This window comes from Notechis scutatus, chromosome 4 (genome assembly GCF_049901735.1).
Source record: "Notechis scutatus isolate UNSWTSFEM ecotype Mainland chromosome 4, rNotScu1.2, whole genome shotgun sequence".
In the NCBI taxonomy this organism is placed as follows: domain Eukaryota; kingdom Metazoa; phylum Chordata; class Lepidosauria; order Squamata; family Elapidae; genus Notechis; species Notechis scutatus.
The window spans coordinates 153588565-153613468 of record NC_142012.1 but is presented as its reverse complement, the minus strand read 5'-3'; the positions used below and the strand labels follow the sequence as shown (position 1 = coordinate 153613468).

The 24904-nt window shown below is 39.2% G+C and overlaps 1 protein-coding gene across 1 annotated transcript in view; it reads left to right on the top strand.

The window, feature by feature from the left end:
- The window catches only part of SPATA16 (spermatogenesis associated 16), a 213933-nt gene that overhangs the window by 139705 nt on the left and 49324 nt on the right, over positions 1-24904 (top strand). The window contains exons 5-8 of the mRNA XM_026668387.2: positions 4262-4409; positions 4872-5018; positions 5492-5604; positions 18399-18563. Of these exons, the coding sequence (XP_026524172.1) occupies positions 4262-4409; positions 4872-5018; positions 5492-5604; positions 18399-18563 (573 nt within the window). The remainder of the gene's footprint in view (positions 1-4261; positions 4410-4871; positions 5019-5491; positions 5605-18398; positions 18564-24904) is intronic.

Below are 24904 nucleotides of genomic sequence, written 5' to 3'. Positions count from 1 at the left end.
TGAAAAGATATTTAACTTCAAAGGGGAAGAAGAATTATTAAATTGGTTTGCAATTGTTGTGAAAGTTAGAAAATACTTATTTATATATTCCTTTTCTTTCTTTTTTAATAAAGTTTTATTGAGTTTTAACAAAACAAATAAAACATCTTATTTGAGTACAGCATGGTTCCGGGTTATCACATTTCCATACAGACATAATTTCATATGCATATTCATCTTATGTATTCAACTTCATATCTTATTACTCTTTTTCCAACTTCTCACTATTTCTCCCTTTACTTCTCTTAATTTTCTTGTATGGTTATCTCATTTTCTTCTTATTCAATTGTATTTCTTTTACCTAAATTTCTATATCTTTTTATTCATTGTACTTATACTTTCGTCTGTCTTGTTTACAATTTCATATGTTCTCTTCCAACATTCTTAAGAAGCAAAATTCCCCTATGATTGCCAATCGAAGTGCAACACCTTTAAATCTTATTGTTATTATCATATGAAATCTCATTAAACATTGAATTTGTGCATTCTAAAATTATAACATTCAAATTTCTAATATCTATTTTATATCATGTAAATCTCATCATTCAGACTCTGCTTGGTACTTCCCCTTGAAAATGTAAAAAGAAAAATTCTAAAAACATAGCAAAAACTATATATATATATATATATATATATATATATATATATATATATATATATATATATATATATATATATATTGTGTGTGTGTGTGTGTGTGTGTGTGTGTGTGTGTGTGTGTGTGTTTTCTTAAGTTTTCGCGGGTACTTACATGTATGGTGTTCGGCTTGGTTCGGGTATTTTCCCACGTCATTGTAGTTGTTCTTTTAAAGTTGTAGCAACGTTTCAGCAGAATCTCATCTGCCATCATCAGGCTTCTGTATTGTGTCCGTCTGTGAGTCAGACTTTTACAGTGGTTTCAGATTTGAATTTGGGGCAGCCTATTGCTGTGCCAGAATGGTTTTTTCTTCATCCTGATTGGTTGGGAGTCTTGGTCTGTGTTTATTGGTCTCGGAGTTTGCTGTGTTCTGCTTGATTGGTGTCTCTAATATCTTCTGTCTGTTTTTTGGCTCTTTTTGTATCTTGATTGGCTGGCAGCATTGTGTTGCTTTAATGGAGGCCTTTAGTGCAGCTTGGCTTCGGGTAAATGGACGGCTATCATTAGTTAGGAAGCTGGGTTTCATCTGGGTGCCTGGTTGGGATGTGTTTGAGCTGGAGGTATCAGGGGGATCTGTTTGTGCCCAGGTGTTTGCCTGGCTTGTGGTGTGGAGATTTTTTTGTTTGTGAGTGCAGGCTTCCAAATGATTGACAGCCTGGTGGAATCATCTCTTCTATTCATGCTTTCTGGTCTTTTTCAATCTCTATGGCTTCTCTGATGATTCTGTGATTAGGGTTTTCTATAGTGGCCAGGGTTTTGGTGCCATTGAAGTTGATGCTATGACCTGTGGCTTCCATGTGTTGGACTAGTGAGGAAGTGTGTTCCAGCGTTTTGACTGCATTTTTGTGTTCATCCAGGCGGGTGCTTATTCTTCTATTGGTCTGTCCAATGTATGTGGCCGGGCATGATGCACAGGGGACTTCGTATATGCCTTGGTTTTCCAGGTCAATTTTATCTTTGGGGTTGCTAAGGATGGCTGCTATTTTTCTGTCTGTTTTGAAGGCAGTCCTGATGTGATGTCTGTGTAGTACCTTACTAATTTTGTCTGTAGTACCTCTTATGTAGGGCAGGACAGCTGTTCCATAGGTCTGTTCATCTTCTGGGTCTCTATTATGTTTCAGTGTGTTTTTGTGGATCAAGCTGGTGATTTTGCTTTTGTGGAAGCCGTTGGCTGTCAGTACTTTAGTCAGGGTGCATAGTTCAGTCTTAATGTGTGTCTTGTCTGCCAGGCGTTTGGTTCTGGTAATTAGTGTTTTAGCCACGGAGTTTATCTGTGCTGGGTGGTGGTGGGATTGGGCGTTGAGGTAGCGGTTGGTGTGGGTTTTCTTCTGGTATATGGTGTGTCCTAGTGTGCCATCTGTTTTTTTGTAGATTAGTACATCTAGGAATGGTAGTTGTTTGTTTGTTTCTGTTTCCATGGTGAACTTGATTTTGGGGTGTGCGCTGTTTAGGTGTGTTAGGAAATTGTTTAGGTTTTCTTGTCCATGGGGCCAAATCACGAATGTGTCATCAATGTATCTTAACCATAGTTTGGGTTTGAGGATGGCATTGGCCAGGGCTCTGGATTCGAATTCTTCCATGAACAGGTTTGCAATGACAGGTGACAGTGGTGATCCCATGGGAGCTCCTTCTATTTGTTTGTATCTTTGTCCTTTGTATATGAAATATGTGTTGGTTAAGCAGTGTTCTGTTAGTTCCATGAGGTGTTTAGCTGGTTGGTATTTATTTTTGAAATCATCCTTGAAATCATCAAAAATAAATACCAACCAGCTAAACACCTCATGGAACTAACAGAGCCAAAAAACAGACAGAAGATATTAGAGACACCAATCAAGCAGAACACAGCAAACTCCGAGACCAATAAACACAGACCAAGACTCCCAACCAATCAGGATGAAGAAAAAACCATTCTGGCACAGCAATAGGCTGCCCCAAATTCAAATCTGAAACCACTGTAAAAGTCTGACTCACAGACGGACACAATACAGAAGCCTGATGATGGCAGATGAGATTCTGCTGAAACGTTGCTACAACTTTAAAAGAACAACTACAATGACGTGGGAAAATACCCGAACCAAGCCGAACACCATACATGTAAGTACCAGAAAACTTAAGAAAACATATATATATATATATATATATATATATATATATATATATATATATATATATATATATATATATATATATATATATATATATAAACATTGGTAAATAAAATAGTTATTCAAAATCATTCTAGTACTGGTATGAACCTTGTAAATCTTTCAGATTTCTTTTCAATATCTATCAATCTTTGAGAAGAATTTAAATGTTTCCCTCCCTTCTTCATTATTGCTTAACTGTTAATAAGCATACCATTGGATAGTCATACAGTTTTATCTTATAAATTATTTACTATTAATAAGCAAAATAATTATTCAAATTCATTCTAATAACTGGTATAAATTTCCTTATAAATCTTTCACATTTCTTTTCAATATTTTATCAATCTTTAGAAACAATTGCAATGTTTCCCTCTCTTCTTTATTATTGCATTAATTATAAATAAACATACCATTACATAACAATACAGTTTTATCTCATAGATTATTTACTTATTTCATTTCTAACTCATTACAGTATTCTACTGTCACAACACTATCTTTTGTACCTTTGCAGAATCCTCACTTTTAACTTAATTTAACCATTGTCTCTGTGTTTTCTAGCTGAGCAAATACCTTTAATCCTAGTACATTTCCCCTTTTTCTTTATTTCCTGTTTTTGTCCCTCATAAGTTCTTTTCCTTTCTATCTTTCCCCCCTTTTTCTCATCCCTTTTTTTATACCCTTCTCTCTCTAATTTTCCCTTCTGTAGTTTTCTTTTCTGCTTCTCTTTGCTGTTATACTTCTTTTTCAGACTATTTTTCTTTTTGGCTGTTATTGTTTTATTAAGAAAAAGAAAGCAAAGAAAGTTATTTAATGGATGAGAGTCCCAAATCATGAATTACTGAAGTTGTTGCTCCAGTCTACTTTTCTTTTAGCCTTTTCCCTATAGGAGTGGGTGACTCTTACAAATTTAGGATGTGAATCACAAATTCTTTATTCCTTCACTTTATTCTGTGCATGCTACTTCATCTCTAGAGTGCCCATATTTAAAACAACATAAAAGTTCAATCAGTTTCCTTGGCTTTGAACAAAATCTTGAATGGTATGAATATGACCTTGAGAGAAGATAAATTTCATTTTCTTATTATCTTTCAGATAATTCACTAATGTCTATCTTGCTCCCACCGAAGGCATAGACCTGCTGCAGTGGGAAATGTTTACAAATGTTCTTTTCCTACATTAAAATTTATTCTCTCAGGGTGATACAGACAATGCATTCTGGAACTCATTTATTTTTTCTAATTAATATTCAATCCCGAAATATGTTATCTTTGCATGACTGTGCAATTATTAAGGGGGAAAATATCATCCATGAAGGTAATTATTTTTTTCATTTTTTTCCTCATCTTTTTGTACTTTTTAAATAGTAGCTCAAGTTTTTATTTAAAGGCTGTATCATCTGTCTTTTCCCCCTTCTTTTTTCCTTTTTTTTTTTTAGGCTATGATTGAAGAAGCTATCACAAGAGCAGAATATTTTTCGGTGATGTATACTCCCTTTGCCATAAAAATAAAGGCTGAAAACACAAACAAGCTAAAGGAAGTTTTTATCAAAAAGCATCCTGACTATGTGGAATACATATATACAGGTGACAACATGGCACAGTCCTTCAAAATTAAGCATGCTACCATTGATAGATGGGGGAAATTGTAAAAAAAAATAGTGAACTATTATCAGCTCTGGCTCAGATGACATCTGTCTTCACACACAACCCCATCTTGTTTGTTGTCGGCGAGTGGTTTCCCCCTAATCTAATTTTTGAAGCCCACCCCTGCCAGGCAGCCATCTGAAGACACGGCAATAAAACAAGAAGCAGCTAAGGATTTTTCAGCCCAAGGAGAGAGAAGGTTTCTTGCACTGAAAAATTAAATTCCTTACTCCTTCCTTTCAAGAAAAATAATTTAAATTTATTACAATGCATACTTGTCTTCTGTGATGCTTACATGGGAGTCCATTTTGGTGTTTATGAAAATTTGGTAAATTGGAACAACAAATAGCAATGGCTGTCTCACCATAGTAGATGTTCTCCCTTCCCTTTCTTACATTTCAGACCCTCATGGATTGCACAGTTTGCCACAAACAGCCGATTGGTCGTGTCCATCTCCTCAATCCTATTTGCTGACCCTGGGCCTAAAAAACAAAGAAGTTGGAAAATTTTTAGAAAAAATATCATGTAGAAAACTGCCAACATTTTCAGGTGGTAAAATCTCTCTCTCTCTCTCTCTCTCTCTTTCTCCGGTTTCTACTTAACATACTGTTTCTCAATTTCAGCAATTTTAAAATGTGTGGATCTCAACTCTAAGAATTCCAGGCCAGGGAATTCTGGGAGTTGAAATCTACACATCATAAAGTTGTCAAGGTTGAGAAACACTGCCTTAAGACTAGATCACCATCAATTTCATTTATCCCACCTTATGTGCAACTCCAAAGATAGGAAAAACAATTTGGTGAAGACGATTTGAGCAGGTCAGTTCGTGCTGATACGGAGTTTTGCACAGTTTTCCAAAGTAGGAAACCACGTTCAATGGATGTATGCACACAAACACACATACGCATTTTGAAGTTAACCAATGTTTTAGTGGTTCCTTAACTGTTCCTATCCCCATGATATAACCATGAATATAAATGTATGGGCATGATATTCAGTGATGATATTTGCCTCCTCACTAGAGCACAAAGCTCCTTTCAGCCCTATCACAAAAGATGAAGCCGAGAGACACCTGGAGACCATCGGGAAAAAGATCTTACCAATAATGGATTTTATTAGAGGCACCAAATTAACAGTGAGTAAAGTTATGTTTCCCTGAGACCATTGCCTCAGTCCACTGTTACAATCAAATATCTTATCCAGTTAATAAGGGAAGAGAGGAAAAGAAGTACTTAGCTTAAATCTGCAAGTCAGCTATGTCAAAGTATCTAAAGACATAGCTCGTTTGGTAATAGTTAGTGTCCTTTGAATTGAATTTCCATATTTCAGCTTAAATGAGTTAGTGAATTGGATTTTAAGAGCAAGTAGGCTTAAACGGAAGTAAATCTTTGGGCTTATAACTTAAAAGGAAGTAAAGTTTCAGCCAGATGTCTTTCACGTGTATGATGAACTAGTTTATCCCTTCTTTGCATAAATCTCTTGTACTGCTTTTGCAACTTAGGGAGTTTTCAGATTTCAGAAAAGGCAATTATAGCTACAACTTTCATCCAAATCTGCTAGAAAATATTTTAAAAGTTTAAAGAATTTGTGTTAAAAAAAGGAATAAGTAAGGGTATCCTATTTACTGAAACCTGTTCGCTGTTCTCCACTCAGAGTAGGCTGCTGTTTAGGCACATTTCTTAGCAGACCTGGGTACAATTGCACTGTAAGCCAATTATGTCTTTATCTTCTTGCATCCCAGCCCACTGAATATGTTTGTACACACCCAGAAAACAGGTAAAAACAGGAACTGAGTCAAGTGGGTTGGGTGAGGCTGCCATTGTGCAAGAGATTCACTACATTTAAAAAATAATAATAACTTTGACCATTTTGCCTCATCAACATTTTATCAATGAGACTTTGACTACGTGGTATCCTCCAGATGGGTTGGATAATTGATGCCATATTGGCAACGTGACTACGCTAGCCACTCTCACAGCACAGCTAAAATAGGTTGGAGAAAGCTGGCTTAGACTTTGGAATAACTCTTTTTAGTCCTTGGTTACTGACCAATAGAAGGTCCCTAGATCAAGGGAGAGAAAATAGCAAAAATCGTGGTGGTGCAGTGGTTAGAATGCAGTACTGCAGCCTATTTCTGTTGACTGCTGGCTGCAGTTCAGCAGCTTGGCAGTTCGATTCTGAATAGCTCAAGGTTGACTTAGCTTTGCATCCCTCCAAGGTCAGTAAAATGAGGACCCAGATTGTTGGGGGCAATATACTGACTCTGTAAACTGCTTAGAGAGAGCTGTAAAGCACTGTGAAGTGGTATATAAGTCTAAGTGCTTTGCTATTTAGGCTTTTATATCGCTCCACAGTGCTTTACAGTACTCTTTGGGCAGTCTACAATGTGGAAGTATTATTTGCATATTGCCCACAACAATCTGGGTCCTCATTTTACTGACTTCAGAAGGATGGAAGGCTGAGTCAACCTGGAGCCCATCAGGATCGAACTCCAAACTGTGTGCAGAGTTTGCATGCAATACAGGTAGTCCTCAACTTAGCACAATTGAGCCCTAAATTTATGTTGCTAAGTGAGAAGTTGGTTAAGTAAGTTCTGTCCCATTTTATGACTTCTTCCATCCCATTCATTCAGTGAATATCTGCATATTCTTAAATTAGTAACACGTTAAGTGAATCTGATTTCCCCACTGACTTTGCTTGTCAGAAGGTCGCAAAAGGGGATTGTGTGACCCTGCAACCATCACAAATATGAGTCTGTTGTCAAGCAGCCATATGTAAATCATATGAACATGAGCAGTGGTGGTATGCTGCCGGTTCGAACCGGTTCACACAAACCGGTACTAAAAAAACAAATCTTCCAATGAAAGGACCAAAAAAAGCCATCTGAGAGGAAAAAGAAAAGTGCAGGATCAGCCCTCCCATCCGCCCTTGTGCTTTTCTCTTCTTTATCCTCTCAGCTGATTGGCAGTGCAGGCCTCAGCTGGTGTGGGGAAAGCTGCATGGGTGCATTAGGTGCATGCACATTAGGTGTGTGTGCACATGTGTGCAATCACCAAACCGGTAGTGGAACAGGTAGGAGGATGCTGCAATAATCTTAAGTGTGAAAAACGGTCATGTCACTTTTTCCAGTGCCTTTGTAACTTTAAACAGTTACTAAATGAACTGTTGTAAAATCAAGGATGATTCGCACTGCACTTTAACCACTGCGCCACCAGGACTCATAGGAAGATCAATTGAACAAATTTCCTTTTCCTAGATTATTGTTCTGACCAAGGCTTCCTGAGAGCGTAATTAAGTACATGCTTAGTTAAAACAACTCTTGTTTTATTTCATCACGGGAATTATTTTCATTCCCAGCCGGTAATGAGTCCCAAGATAAGCACCCACCTTTCTTTCCTTTGAATCGCTGCCAACAACTGAAGTGCCAAATGAATTATAAGAAACCAACTGAAGTACAAAGTCCACACAGAGCTTCAAGGATTAATCCAAACTAAACAAACGACTTTGCTTCCTGCAAAGGTTTTGTCACCTTTGCGTGTCTCTTATGCCTTAGGGGAGGGGCAATCACCTCTAAACCTTTCTTCCGAGTCACCCCTTTTCTCTCAGCTGCTCTTGCCTTCTAGCAGCTCTGCGCACACACGCACTGGGAACAGGCTCCCCTGCTTCCTCTGCCTCGCTGCTGCCAGACTCTGGAGGCTCCAGTGTCAGCACCCCACCCCCAGATGGTCCTGGCCCCATCTCTGCATCAGACACAGGACCCTCATCCGAGTCCTCCACAGACTCCCAGACTCGTCCCCGTTCTTCCCCACTGTCCAATTCCACTGCTATCTGCACAGGCTGCCGGCAAACCACAACAATTATTCCCAGGTTGACCAAAAAGGCCTTCTGCTTTTGATTACTGCTTATTTTTGACTTTTAGATTTTTGAGTGGTGGAGTGGGGTGGGAGTGGGGGGGTTGCTTTGTTTTTTGTTTTTTGCTCACCAGGACCTGGCTGGAAAGCTTTTTCTGTTTGCTGACTTCGTTCCTTTTAAAAGCCCATTTTCAAATGCCTTGTGCCAAACTTCTTCCTTGGCCCTCAGTCCATTTGTCAAGGTTTTTCTCCTCAGCTAAATCATCCAGTTCAGCATGCCTGAGGCCTTCCTTTCAGCTTCCTCTTTACTTAACCTTTGCAGTACCGGGACAAGATGTTTTTAGCTTCTCCTTGGCCACTTTCTTATTTTGTTTCTTGCTTCCTAGTTGTCTCTTGAACTCCACCATCACTCAGGTAATTTCCATCATGAGCTTTGTATCCCCGTGGGCTCTTATTGCTGCCAAAGGCGTTTATTTACACTCTCTTTTGGCATTTTTTTATTACCGCCAAAATATAACCCCTGACAGCATTCAACCTGCTATAATCCTCTCCTCCCCCTTTAAATATAAGAATGAGACTTGAGGGTTATTTCTTCCACCATGGGCTTAGGGAAAATTGCCTTGTTTATTCAGCTGTAGCCAGATTAGCTCTTCAATTTGATTTTTTTTTTTTAGCCCAAATGTATGGATGTGCAGGCAGGAGAAGCCAGAATGCCCTCCATTCAGTCAATGTGCAGCAAAGATTTATTATAGCTTTCATCCTGATCTGTTCATTTACCACCTACAAGGCACTTGGGTCCCAGCCAATCCATAAGAAATATCGTATTCCCACTGCAGGCTGATATGATGTAGCCTGACTCGTATCACACTCCTGGGATTCAAGCTAGACAAGAATGCATCGCCCATATCTTTAAATGCTAATAAAACTGAGGTTGGAGATACTGATTCATCCTGGAATCACAGCTGAGGAAAGGAACACCTCTCCTGTATCATTTCCCCCGACTGGAATATCCTATCAATCGGATTGCAACAGCCTCTCCAGTGGTGGTATTCTATTGGTTCAGCCCGGTTCTGCCAAGCCGGTAGCAGTGATGAGCAGCAGGGACCAAACCTGTTCTCTTCGCTGCTCTGTTGTTGGGCCTGCCCGCCCACCCAGGCTCCCATACTCACCTTCATCCTCTGAATTTGAACGACAGCTGCTTTGCGTGGCACAGAAGAGTGCCACGCGGCAGCTGCTGAAGCGACCGGGATCATGCAGGCTTGCAGTAGGTGAGTTAGAACACCTCTGCCCTTGCGCAAATGCCTCTGCACCTGTGCAAAGTGTGCATTTGGTGTGTGCACGCACACAGAATGTGCCCACCAAGCCACGCCCACCAAACTGGACAATTACATTAGAAAGCATGTCAAAATAACAGAATAACAGAATAACACAGATGGAAGGGACCTTGGAGGTCTTCTAGTCCAACCCCTTGCTCAAAGCAGGAAACCCCATGCCATTTACCAAGTTAGAGGGATCTTGGAGTCCCAGTGGACAATTGTTTAAGTATGAGCCAGCAGTGTGCTGCAGCTGCCCAAAAAGCCAACATAGTTCTAGGCTGCATAAACAGAGGGATAGAATCAAGATCACGTGAAGTGTTAATACCACTTTATAATGCCTTGGTAAGGCCACACTTGGAATACTGCATCCAGTTTTGATCATACAAAAAAAGAGGAGAAAACTAACCTAAAACTAAGGAGAAACTTCCTAACAGTTAGAACAATTAATCAGTGGAACAACTTGCCTCCAGAAGTTGTGAATGCTCTAATACTAGAAGTTTTTAAGGAGAGATTGCATAACCGTTTGTCTGAAAAGCAGATTAGTGATTTCAGGAGAAATTTCTTTTTTTTATTATAAGGAACGAGACAAAGGGACAATAAAGAATGGACAAAAGATACAAATATAATGACTCAAATTAAGATGATTAATTAAGATAGAATTAAAAAGAGTGAAATATGGGGAGAAGTTAATATAGAAGATTTAGAATGGTAAATAAAATAAGTAATGATATGTAAGATGAGTATGAATACAGTTGGAGTCCATGAAGAAAGAAATACCTGGGTCCAAGTTACTTTCCAAAAAGATCTTTTTTTATGTTTTGTGTGTTGTGTATATATGTTTTTTTTGGGGGGGGAGAATTAATGAAACCTTGCAGAAATATAGAATGAGAATAATGGTAACTAAGTCAGAAAGAAATAGATGAAATAATAATAATAAAATGGAATAAGAGTAAAGAGAAAGAAAGAGAAAATGGATAAGAGGTTTTTGTATGTTTATATGGAAATGGTTTAAAACAGAATTATAGTTTATCTGACTTGTTAAATTTATAATGGAAAAAGGTTTAAATATGTAATGGATAATGACGACTTGTGTGTTTTGAAAAAAAATAATAAAACTTGTTTAAAAAAAAAAAAAGCAGAGGGTTGGACTAGAAGACCTCCAAGATCCCTTCCAACTATTCTATTCTTTGAGACAAGTGATTGTCCAATTTCTTCTTAAAAACCTCCAGTGTTGGAGCACCCACGATTCCTGGAGGCATGTCGTTCTACTGATTTAATTCAGTGATCTCCAACCTTTCCAGCTTTGCCTACTGGCAGGAAGTGAGGGAGAGGGAATAGTTACATGTGAATGGTGAGTGAGCATGCAGCTTCATTTCAATGAGCGGTGGGCTCATGAACCCACCACTCACACAAATGGAACTGCATGTGTGCATATACTCTCCTTCTGCTTCTACAGCCTGCTTCCAAATGGACCATGGCCTGGAATTGGGGGACCCCTGGATTAATTGTTCTAACTGTCGGGAAATTTCTCCTTATTTCTAGGTTGGATCTTTCCTTGATAAGTTTCCATCTATTGCTTCTTGTTCTACCCTAATGTACTTTGGAGAATAAGCTGACCCCGTTTTCTTTGTGGAAGCCCCTCAAATATTGGAACACTGCTATCATGTCATCCTTAGTCCTTCCTTTCACTAGACTAGACATACCCAATTTCTGCAACCGTTCTTCATATGCTTTAGACTTCAGTGTCCTTATCATCTTTGTTCTTCTTCTTTGCTCTCTTTCTCAATTCACATCTTTTTTTATATTGTGGTGACCAAAACTGGATGCAATATTCCAAGTGTGGTCTTAAGGATATAGTTATATAATTGAGTAATTTATATATCGATGAATTGAGCCATCTGCACGACGTATAGTATGCATCATCATGACATCACTACAGGTGCTTAAACATGCTGGTGTTAAAGAAAAGTTATAACAGTGCTCGAGAGCCAAACAACAGTCATTTAGAAAAAGCTGGAATGAAATGAAGTGCCTTGCCACAATCTTGACACATCTGTGCTAAGGAGCATGATAGATGCCACACCCTATCTCTTCCTGGACCATTTATTTAAACCAAGGATATGTCAGCAATTGCAATTCACTCTCCTGGCCAGCTGGACACAGCAAATGTTTTATGGGTGGGGATGAACAAGAGAAACAAAACACTCACATTTCTTTTCTACTCTTTAAAAAAAGAGGCCCGAGCCAGCTAAAAGAGCCTATCATTGTGCTGCTAAAAATCAGTCAGTAAAATCAATAGAAAAGGGGCAATTTCAGGCCTTTTTCAAAGGTTTGCATAGTGGTGAGCTATAGACATTGATATGCTTCCCTAAGACTTCCCATTTTGCTTTTTAAAAGGTTTAAAAAAAAGATATATGCTTGTCCTGTCAAAAATTTCAGAGAAAAAAACCTTGATCCTGGAGGCACATGTAGCCTATAGACCAGGCATGTCCAACTTTTGGCTACCCTGGGCCACATTGAGTAAGGAGGAATTGTCTCGGACTGCATAAAAATGTATATAATAATTATCATTAAAAATCACATAATACTGTTAAAAGTTTACAATCTTGTGCAGCCATGTTACTAGCTGTCCAGGGCTACATGTGAAACCTGGGGGCTATGGGTTGGACATGCCTGTCCAACACTGTCATGGTTTCCTCAACCAAAATGACCAGGGAGAGCTAAGCAGAACTGACACATATCCAAATCCAGGAAGTTTCTCTATTACTCAATCTCATGCAAAACAGGACCTGTAGTGGCTTTTCCACTACTCCTTCAATCAGCAGTAAAAGCATACTGTCATACATTCTGTCCCGTTACTTATCCCAAATATCCAAGGCTAATTTGAGCTAGTAAAGGTGCTGTCCATCAGCACCAGTTTCAAGCCATTTTTAGGAAAGGAACTGGTGGATTCCCCCAGGACTCACTTCCTATTGCAGGCTGTTCCTTCAAACCACCAATAATCATACTGACCAACTCAATACACTTAAAGTGTATTTAAGTCACCAAGCATTTAAAAACTATGACAATTGGATGGAGTTTTCTATATTCTCCCTTCAGTGACAGGGGAAATTTTTCTTTGACACATTTAAAAAAGGCCTTGTCAATTATAAATGCCTTCAACTAGTGCAGAAATCAATCTTATAATATAATTATTTATTTCAACTATGCCCAGTATTTTTTTTACATACCATTAAGTCATTGTCAGTCTTAGCAAACACATACAGATAATTCTCACTTAGTGCCTACCTTGTCTCATTACTGTTTTAAGTTATAAAGAGTGTACAAAAACAACTTTGAGACCAATCTTCACATTTATGACCGTCACAGTGCTCCGTGATCATGTGAACACCATTCGAGCACTTTGCAACCAATGTACATTTATAACTATCACAGTGTCTCCAGTCATATGGTCACCATTTATGTATTTTACACCTGGCTTATGACAAGCAGTGTTAAATGAGCAAATAGAAATAAAATTGTAAGTCACTGTTACATGATATTTCACTTAATGACCATGGCACATAGCAATGGCTGGTCCCAATTGTAGTCACTAAGTGAGGATTAGCAGCAGACAGATTTTCTCCATAATAATCTGTGCCTAACTTGGACATTCAGCTTTTCCAAAGATGTCCTTATCTTCATTATAACTGAGTTCATCCATCTCCTACTGATTGTCCTCTTTTTAAGGCAATAGGTTCTTAATTTACATTATTCTTTAAAACCCAATTTCATCACATTCTCACATTTTTCTGTTCTACATTACTAATTTGCTTCTTTCCCGCTGATTTCTACATTCTTACATCTTAATTCCTGTATTGTCACTCTTTAGAGTATACTCCTTTTTCTACAGAGTTCGATATGTCTTTTATCTTTTATCTTTTTCAGTTTCTATTTTCTTTTTTTCTTTTTTTTTTCAAAGTCTTGGCTTTTTCTTCCCCTTTTCATCTTGTTTGTTCCTGGCTGCTCTTCTTGACTTTTGTCTTCTTTTCAATCTTGGCTCCATCTGAAGGAAATGACTCGAAGTGTTTTTCCCTCATGCCCATCTGAGGGAAGGAAAAAACACCTCTCTTTTCCCAGTTTTCTCAGATGCTGCCTATTTTCTGGCTGCGTCTCTTTATCACCATTTAGGTTGCTTTTTATTTGGTTCCTGGGCTGGGGACTCTGTTTTTAGGCATAGAACAACCAAGAACAAGCTTCAGCTGCCTCAATTATAGGCGAGGGATGAAAACAAAGCAACATGGTGGCAAAATTTATTTGTACTTCAGTTAGGGGATGCAAGGAATCTTCTGGAAGAGGTCTAGTGAAGCCATCCAAGATTCTGATTAATCCATTTGAATTTTGCTTGGAAACCTCTTCCTCCCACTGGTGTCATAGGGAATGAAATGCTTGTATAAAATAGGACTGGAAAGCAGAATGCTTCCTAACTTGAGTTCTCAGATATTAAGCATTCTTGATTCCCCCCTCTATCTTTTTTTCCACTGCATGCCTTGACCTAGTTATTTCAAGGCCACCTTTAGATAACACTTCCTTTTCTCACACACACAAAAATCCAGTCTGAGATGTTGGCATATAGCATTTCAAATCCTGCCAGAAGCAATGCCTCGGGGTTTTGCTTAAAAGTTGACTGCGAAGGGACATGAGAGATGTACCTATCACCACATTTCTTTCCAATTCTAACATGTTAGTGAAGGAACCCAAACAGTTTCAAAGGGAAAAATGAAGAAAGCTTATGAGCCAGGATATTAAGGGGAGGTGAAATCATATTCTTATCACTTTTCAGTTCATCTGTTAGAAGATCCTTGCTGCCTTTGTATATAATACATTTAACTAAATCTAGCAGGTGCATTTGTACAATGTGCCAGGTTTGGTTAGTTTTAATCCTGATTGGCTTTTTTGTGGCGTAGAACAGATGAACTCAACCTGTTCAGTTCATTCATAATTTGAGGGGTCCTTGGTGTTCTCTGAGCTTGGTTGTTTTCTTGCAGATGTTTCATTACCCAAAGAAAAAACCAACAACCAAGATCAGAGAACACCAAGGAGCCACCATTTCAATCCTGAGCTACAAATATCTCCTTTATTGGTAACTCATAATTTTATATTTATCTGGCAAGCAGAAACCAGCAAAAAGCATTGAAATGCATGGTCACATGACTGCGAGATGCTGCAAATGACCATAAAAATGACTTGTTTGCTGAGCTCTAAAAATGTGATGATGTAAGCACATGGGGCAGGTGGTGGTGGAAAATTCAGCCATCATAATGTCAAATGGTCACTAGGTGAACAATCATAAGTCAAGTCACCTGTACTGTAGCATTTCCAAATCGAAATGTACCTTGGTAAAGGCATGAGTAAATTATTAGACATAATAATATTTAAGCATAGGACCAAACCTGTTTTAATTCAGTAACCAGTTTAAGAATGATTATTGGCCAATCGAGTGCACTTCATATGAAGAATCATGGAATGTGTGAATTGGAAAAGATCTTACAGGTAATCTAGTCCAACTTCCTGCTCAGTGCAGAAAGGCACTGAACTACCTCAGAAGGTGTTCGGCTATTTGTTCCTCATTTGCAAACTTCCATTGGAGAGAATCCACCATTGTTCTAAACCAGGGATGGGTCACTAGAGCAATTTTATGACCTGTGAACTTCAAATCCCAGAATTCCTGAGCCAGCATGGAATTCTGGGAGTTGAAGTCCACAAGTCATCAAATGACTATAGTTGCCCACCACTGTTCTAAACTAACAGTTTCTTTAGCTACCTTTTACCATAACCCAATTCCTTCTAATATTCCACACCAAAAAAAATCCTTTTTAATCCATTGATCTTTGTCCTGCCCTCATATGTCTTGTGCTTGACATATATCTTTGTAGCAGCTATCATGTCTCTCCTCTGCTTTCTTTTTTGCAAGCTAAAAAAACATGTCTCCTTTAACCACTCCCCCTAGGGTTTGGTTTCTACGTCCCTTATCATCCTGGCAGCTCTCCAGTTTTAACCTACTCCAGTTTCTCCATATCCCTTTTAAAGTGCGGGGTCCTTATTTAGCTTTGGTGATGAGACTGCTTACTCTGGCTGCATATTAAATATGCGACAGTTTTTAGAAACCAATTGATGGATTCCCCTGTCTGTGTTTCCTCTCTGATTTAATGTCATTTGCCAGCAGGAAAAATGATCAATCATTGTCCGTAGCGTGGACTTAGCAGTAAACCTAGGTACTATGGGCAAGTGCCTTGGATGAGAGTTTTAGCTATTTTTCAAGTTCCCCTAATGACAGATCACTGATGTGGTCTAACATGGTTTAGCACTCTTCTAAAAAGAGATGAACTTGTTTGCTTAAGCATGTGCCTAGCAATTTTCTGGAGAAGCAGTAAATCTGGGCATAAAATATAGTTGAGCTAATGTATTCCATGTGTGGCTGAGAGAGATACAGGCTGAAGTGTGATCTCTTAGACAAGATCTCTGCCACTTCATCTGCACCTTCCATTTTGGAGGCCTAAGGACTGCAAATGACCTTGAAGTAGCCCGAGGCAGAGGTGGTATTCAGCAGGTTCTGACCAGTTCTGGAGAACCAGTAGTGGAAATTTTGAATAGTTCAGAGAACCAGCAAATACCACCTCTGACTGGCCCCGCCCCCATCTACTCTCTGCCTCCTGAGTCCCAGCTGATCGGCTGGGTCTTTCTCTTGCACAGGAGAACAGAGCTGGAAAGCAGGTTAGTGGGGTGCGGAGGGAATGGGGATTTTGCAGTATCCTTCCCCTGCCACACCCACCAAACCACGCCCACCAAGCCACACCATGCCCACCAAGCTACACCCACAGAACTGGTAGTAAAAAGAAAATTGAATCCCACCACTGGCTCAAAGACTTGATTATAAAATAAAATTAGCATGGGAGGACGAGGAAAGGGGCAGGATCAGAATAAAAAGGCATTTTAATTAAACTTTCAATAAATTAGGATTTCAATGTAAACTGAAGCAATGAATGGAAACTAAACAAAAAAGAGAAGCAACCTAGAACTGAGAAGAAATGTCCTGATAGAACAATTAACCCGTGGAATAGTTTGCCTTCAGAAGGCGTGGGTGCTCCAACACTGGAAGCCTTTAAAAAGAGACTGGGCAACGATTTGTCTGAAATGCTATAGGGTCTTCTGCTTGAGCAGGAGTTGGACTAGAAGACCTCCAATATCTCTTCAACTCTGTTATTCTGTATTCTGTAATATATACTGGTAATGTATATATGAATGTTCCCCATTCTTGTCACATTACAGTTCACTATCAACTCATAGATAGAGGAAGGATACATTAAGAGCAACTGCATTCTCTTCGTTGATGATGTAAAGCTATTCAACACCACAGACAATACTGCTACCCTCCAAAAAGACCTTGACTATGTATCAGAATGGTCAAACAAATGGCAACTTCAAATCTCAACAAATAAATGCTCTGTCTTACATATTGGCAAAAAAAATCAGAAAATAAAATACAGGCTGAATAGTCAAGACCTTGTTGATGATCCAAACTCTGTCAAGGATCTTGGAGTACTCATCTCTAATGATATAAGTGCTAGAGCCCACTGTAACTACATAGCCAAAAAGGCGTTAAGAGTTGTTAATCTAATCCTACGTAGCTTTTTCTCTGGTAATATCACACTACTAACTAGAGCATACAAAACATTTGCAAGACCAATACTCGAATACAGCTCATCAGTCTGGAACCCACATTATGTATCTGATATTAACACAGTTGAGAAAGTCCAGAAATATTTCACAAGAAGAGTTCTCCACTCCTCTACTTGTTGCAGAATACCTTATGCCACCAGACTTGAAATTCTAGACCTAGAAAACCTAGAACTACGCCGCCTTTGGTTCGATCTAAATATAGTATATAAAATCATACATTGCAATGTCCTACCTGCAAATGAATACTTCAGCTTCAATCATAACAATACAAGAGCACACAATAGATACAAACTCAAGGTAAACCCCACCAAACTTGATTGCAGGAAATACGACTTCAGCAACAGAGTGATCAATGTTTGGAATACTCTGCCTGACTCTGTGGTTTCTTCCCCAAACCCCAAAAACTTTAACCTTAGACTGTCTACTATTGACCTCACCCCCTTCCTAAGAGGCCTGTAGGGGGCACACATAAGCACACCAATTGTGCCTACCGTCCCTGTCCTATTGTTTCTTTTTATTTTTCTTATAAGTATCCATCTCATGTATTCAAAACTATGTTTATTCTTATACCTGTATCTTGTAAGCGATTGACAAATCAAATAAATACATAAATAAAAATAAATAAATATACCTTTTGCACAGGGGTCTTCAAACTTGACAGCTTTAAGACTTGTGGACTTCAATGCTCAGAATTCCTCCTCCAGTCATGTTAGCTCAGGGATTCTGGAAGTTGGAGTCCACACGTTGGCAGCTATGAATTCCAGAGCTTAATTAAATTCCAGAGCAATTTATGGATGCCTGACACAAGTCTTAAAGCTGTCAAGTTTGAAGACCCCTGCTATAGCATCTGGGAACATGTGTATTGGAGCCATACTTGTTCACCCCAGTTAACAATTATAGATCAAAAATATTCCATTGGCCTGTTTATGTGAAAGTCAAATGTGTGATTATAATAAGAGCCAACGTCAGTTGTTAAGGGATGAAATGAGATCACTTCCACAGCTTTCAACCTCTAACCACTCTCCTTTTCCTTGTGACCCCAGGAATCCTTCTGTGCATGTTCAGGTGTGATAGAAAAGCTGCAATATGCAAGCCTCCTTGGACGCCTGCAGCGCATCAAGGAACAATCTCAAGTGATCAATCAAGCTATGGCTGAGCTGGCCACTATTCCTTACCTCCAGGATATCAGCCAACCAGATGCAGAACTGGTAAGCATGCTGTTTCTCAGCCCTTTTGGAATTGGTTTAGAGGACAAAGGAAGGAAGGAAGCTAGAATTTTATTTTTATTTTCTGGTCCTTAGGAATATGTACTGGGACTCTGAAATCCTGAGCATGACATTCTGCCAAAGTCTGGGCTAAGCGTATGAAGTGGCCTGGATTCAGGGCAATATTTTTATGGCCATTGCAAGATCTCTTTGTTCTATTGTGAAAGACCGTAAATTATAATTTTCCTAACTAGTGTTCTATTGCATATGTGAGGGTAAGGGACACAGCAAGGGTGTCAAAGTCAATGCTTAAATCTGGGGCTGCCTGGAAATAGCAAAGGACTGGCCCATGGTGCCTTTGGCAACCAAAATGACAAAATGATTCAGGAGGCCATCCAGTCTGAAAATGGGCTGCACGTTCCCCCACTACACACACACATGCCCCATTTTGGCTGGCAAAGTTCTTCAGGAGGCATTCCAGGCTGGAAACTGGCTGCATGTGCCCCCCTCCCCCATTTTGGCCAGCAAAGTGCTGCAGGAGGCTATCCAGGCTGTCTCCCCTTTCCACGCCCCCCCGCCCGGGCTGGCCCACAAAGGAGAACTACAATGCTGATCTGGCCTTCGAAGAAATCCCGTCTGACACCCCTGCAATAGAGTCACAAGAAGAAGGACACGATGATCTAAGGTCAAACAGAATGCAGGGATGTAAAAGCCATGGCTCCCTTGCAAGTAAATGTGGGGATATGATGGAGTGTGAAGATCCATGATAGGACAAATGTAGTAGGAATCACATCTACATAAGATTACTTGTTCTTGGGAGGCAAAGCAAAGACTCCAATCCAACCTTGAAAAAAAAGAAACAACGCAAAAACCTGAACTTCCAATAGCTACAAACTACATCTCTACCCAACAACCACAACCCAATCCAAAACCCAATCCACAAATAAACACAACCCAGACAAATATTGATATCCCTATCCTCATCAGAGAAGCTGTTGAGTGTGAACGGAAACGTCCAAACGCCATCTTATTTGGTCTAGAGGTCACCAATAACAATGATGACATCACAACTGTCCGAAACATCATCAGGGATTATCAAGCATCAACCATCTCCGCTGATGAAATACTTGACATTTCACGCATTGGCCAAGAGCTCAATAACAGTGACGGCTCTGTGGCCCCACGCCTGTGCAGAGTCATTTGCAAAAATGAATCAAGCAAACGTAAATTCATTTATACTATAAACTCACTCGCCAAAACCAACACCAACCATAAGAACCTCCGTTGTCGCCCTGACCTAACCATACAGCAACGTGCCCGCTCCCGTGTACTCCGCATTGAACTCAAAAACCGTCTAGACAATGGAGAGAAGGACCTGTACATTGACTACCATGCTGACTGTATCAAAAGTAAGCCACGCAATCCAATACTCAGCTTTTACCCTCAACCACAACCCTACCTCAACTGATCCACCATCACCCAAGACTAGGCACGCACGCCCCCAACTACCTCAATTCCAACTACTGCCGGCCTTAAATGCAAACTACTCAATGCAAGAAGCCTCGTGAATAAAATACCTGAATTTCTCATCCTACTAAATATGGCTAACTTCGACATTATATATGTCTGTGAAACATGGCTCAATGCATCTCTCCCCGACTCCATTACCACAGTAAGAGACTATCATGTTTACCGATCAGATCGTGAAAATCGTCGAGGAGGTGGTGTTGCTATCTTCTATAAAAAATCCTTACATTTAAAAAATATCCAAGTTACCCAGGAGCTTGCTCTTCCTGAGACCATCATCTGTGAACTATCCTTAAATATCACAATTCGATTCTTACTATGTTACAGAGCACCTGATTATGACATCGAACATGTAAACAAGCTAAATACATTACTAACATGGGCTGCATCCTGCCCATACCCTTTTAGCTTTCTTGGTGATTTCAATCTACCTCATATCGACTGGACCCTAAATGATTGTACAACTGAAATCATACACACAACCTTCTACAATGCTATTACAAATCTGGGACTGGAACAACTAGTAACCAACAACACTAGACTAAACAACTGCCTCGATCTCATCTTCTGCAATAGTTTGAATTTAATTTACGGAATACAAACTAAAGAACCCTTTTCCAGTAGTGACCACAATATGATTGACTTTTGTCTCAACATACGTCCACACAAAAATCACCACAATGATGTAATCCCCAATTGTAACTTCAAAAAAGGCAACTATGATCTTATAGACAACGATCTCTCATCCCTTGATTGGCAATCTCTATTCACTGGATGCAATACTGTTGAAGACCATTACAACTTATTTTTACTTGAAGTCAAAAGAGTCATCAAACTATATGTACCAACAACAACTCCCAAAACAAAACAAAAAAGCAGATTACCCATAACAATAAGGAAACTTCAATCCAAAAAGAGATCACTCTGGCGGAAAAACAAATCTGGTCACATTGCCAATTTCAAAAACCGATACAAAATTTATGCCACCAGATAAAGACCGAATGCACCAATTATCACATTAAACAAGAGGAAAACCTTCTAAGCACCAATTCCACCCGTGCTTTTTACAATTTTGTAAACAACAAACTAAAAGACTCAAGGTCCATCCCTCCCATGATAGGACCTGATGGTAAAGACTGCAACGACGACACCATTAAAGCCAACATCTTTAACACATTCTTCGGCTCAGTATTTGTAAACAGCAATGGATCATGCCCAGTATTTCCTAGCCGTACCACAGATAACAACAATGATCTAATACATATCGATTTCACAGAAGACAATGTTGAAAAAGCACTACGCAATCTAAAACCATCCCTATCTATTGGACCAGATGGAATATGTGCCTACTTCTTAAAAAAGCTATCCACTGCCATAGCCAAACCTCTAAGCATAATCTTTGAAAAATCTTTCAGGACCAGCTCCTTGCCTAACCTATGGTCACAAGCCACAGTCATCCCCATCTTCAAAAAGGGAGACCCAAGCCTAGTTGAAAATTACAGACCAATCTCCTTATGCTGCGTCACCTGTAAAGTCATGGAATCAATTATTAACCAATCCATCATCCTCCACTTAGAGACAAATAACCTACTCTCCAATAAACAATTTGGTTTCAGAAAAAACTATCCTGTAATCTGCAACTCTTACACTGCAAAAACATATGGACGACACAACTCGACCAGGGCAAAGCAATAGACGCAATCTACATAGACTTCTGTAAAGTCTTTGATTCAGTGGTACACGACAAACTACTCCTAAAAATAAAATCCTATGGTATCTCTGGACAACTGAATAACTGGATAGAAGCATTCCTGTCAAACAGACAACAAATGGTCAAAATTGGGAGCGTCCTATCAAATCCAGTACCTGTCAATAGTGGTGTCCCCCAAGGCAGTGTTCTAGGACCAACTCTCTTCATACTCTACATAAATGACCTCTGTGATCATATTAAGAGCAATTGCGTTCTCTTCGCTGATGATGTAAAGCTGTTCAATACCACAGACAATACTGCTATCCTACAAAAAGATCTTGACTATGTATCAGAATGGTCAAACAAATGGCAACTTCAAATCTCAACAAATAAATGCTCTGTCTTACATATTGGCAAAAAAAATCAGAAAATAAAATACAAGCTGAATAGTCAAGATCTTGTTGATGACCCAAGCTCTGTAAAGGACCTTGGAATACTCACCTCTAATGATCTAAGTGCTAGAGCCCACTGCAACTACATAGCCAAAAAGGCATTAAGAGTTGTTAACCTAATCCTACGTAGCTTTTCTCTGGTAATATCACACTACTAACCAGAGCATACAAAACATTTGCTAGACCAATACTCGAATACAGTTCATCAGTCTGGAACCCACATTACGTATCTGATATTAGCACAATTGAGAAAGTCCAGAAATATTTCACAAGAAGAGTTCTCCACTCCTCTACTCGTTGTAGAATACCTTATGCCACCAGATTTGAAATTCTAGAACTAGAAAACCTTGAATTACGCCGTCTTCGGTCTGACTTAAACATGGTATATAAAATCATACATTGCAATGTCCTACCTGTCAATGAATACTTCAGCTTCAACCATAACAACACAAGAGCACACAATAGATACAAACTCAAAGTTAACCGCACCAAACTTGATTGCAGGAAATACGACTTCAGCAATAGAGTGGTCAATGTCTGGAATACTCTACCCGACTCTGTAGTTTCTTCCCCAAACCCCAAAAACTTTAACCTTAGACTGTCTACTATTGACCTCACCCCTTTCCTAAGAGGTCTGTAGGGGGGCGTGCATAAGCGCACCAACGTGCCTACCGTCCCTGTCCTATTGTTTCTCTTATTCTTTTATTTTTCTTATATGTACCCATTTCATGTATTCACAACTATGTATACACTTATACTTATTATCTTGTAAACAATTGGCAAATAAAATAAATAAATAAAATAAATAAAACTTCTGAAAGGGCTTGAGGGCATTAAGGTTCTTTGTTGTTGCTATTGTTCAGAAGAAGAAGAAGAAAACTGTCCCCCACACTCATAAGCTACTTTTCAATGTCACCATATGGTAATCTCAGAGCCATGCCAAAGAGCAATTGTTGCTAAGAACCCATAATATTATAAATGGTTGGAAATTTGGAGCAGGCAATACTCACTAAACTATGAAGGAGATTCAGAGCCAGTTTAAGGGACTGCAATTTATATAATTGGATTGGGTTCCAGAAATGCTTCCCCTACAAATACAGCGGCAGAAGAAAGTGAAGTAGAAATGTAAATATGAAGAACTTATACTGTCATTTCCTGCCTCTATGACTCTGACCCGGATTATATATCTGTTGCTCATGGCTTTTCAGGTGGGCAGGTTCACCTCAGGCCAACATAATTCCCAATACCCAATAAGTAAATCAGACTGATAGAAATTTCCAATCATTTCCAAAATGAGTAGTGGTGGCATGGTGGCTAGAATGCAATACTGCAGGCTACTTCTGCAGACTGCCAGCTGCCTGCAATTTGGCAGTTTGAATTTCACCAGGCTCAAGGTTGACTCAGCCTTCCATCCTTCCAAGGTTGGTAAAATGAGGAGCCAGATTATTCAGGGCAATATGCTGACTCTGTAAACCGGTTAGAGAGGAGTGTAAAACACTATGTATATTCAGAAAGTCTAAGTGCTGTTGCTATTGCTATGTCCTTCTTTGGCCCTTAAAATACCCAGGAGATTAGTTTAACTCAAAATCCAAGTAGAAAACATTCAGAGCAGAAACCTGCCCTATAAAGCAGACAATAAAATGGGTCAGATGTTTTCATATTGGCACATCCAATCATCAGTCCCTGCTGGAAGTGTGTTCACCAGTGGATAAACAATTGCATTCTCCATCTTCAGTGTTGGATTCTCATTGAGGAATTTATCATTGAAACCACAAGGAGACCCTCTGCTGGTCCAGATGAAAATACAGCTAATTCTGGACATTGTTCCCCAATGCAGCCAACCCAAAAATACCAAAAAGCCTGCAAGCAAGGAAGAAAATACTATGCAATGACACAATGTCTGTTTTGCATGCAGGCTACTATCTGGCTATGTTCATATGAAACACTTGATCAGATCAAATAAAGATGACCATATGTAGCTATACAACTAGCTTAGCTTGGTCAGTGTTTGAACAGTTTAGCTTCTTCTGCCGTCCTATTCCATTTCCTTGGTTTAAGTTCTATCTGAACTTAGAAAATGTATCACAAACCATCCTAAGATTGTGAAAATGCAGACCTGTGGGGAAAAAAAATAAGGTTATCCAAATTGGAATCCATTTGGATCCATATTTACCCAAGCACACATCTATAATATAATGAAGCCAAATGTAAGTTTTTAGAGGGAGAAGTTTATATCCATAAGGGTAAGTAAAATTATAATTAAAAAGTATAGTTAAAAGCCAGCACTTTTAAGCTTTCCATATGGTGGGAGAAAGAAGACAATGAAATAATACATCCACTGATTGGATCCTGCAACATTATCTTGGGACACATATATTCATCTTCATTCCTGAATTCTATAGCCTAATTATGCTGGAGATTTTCATCTGCTATAGAATATTCCTACGATTGAAAAATGTGCTAGTTCTACTAAAAAATGCTGAAAGCATGAAGCCTACTTTCTTAGTGGTACTTTTCACTACATCCTCTTAACTTAAACTCTGTTTGAACTTGATTGCCCCATCCATTTCAAGATTAGGACTGCAGTGTTTAATGGAAACAGGAGAGCATTGTTTTTGTTACAGAATCAGGAAAATCAAATGAAACTCCTATCAAAATTTTAGACCTAATCTTGT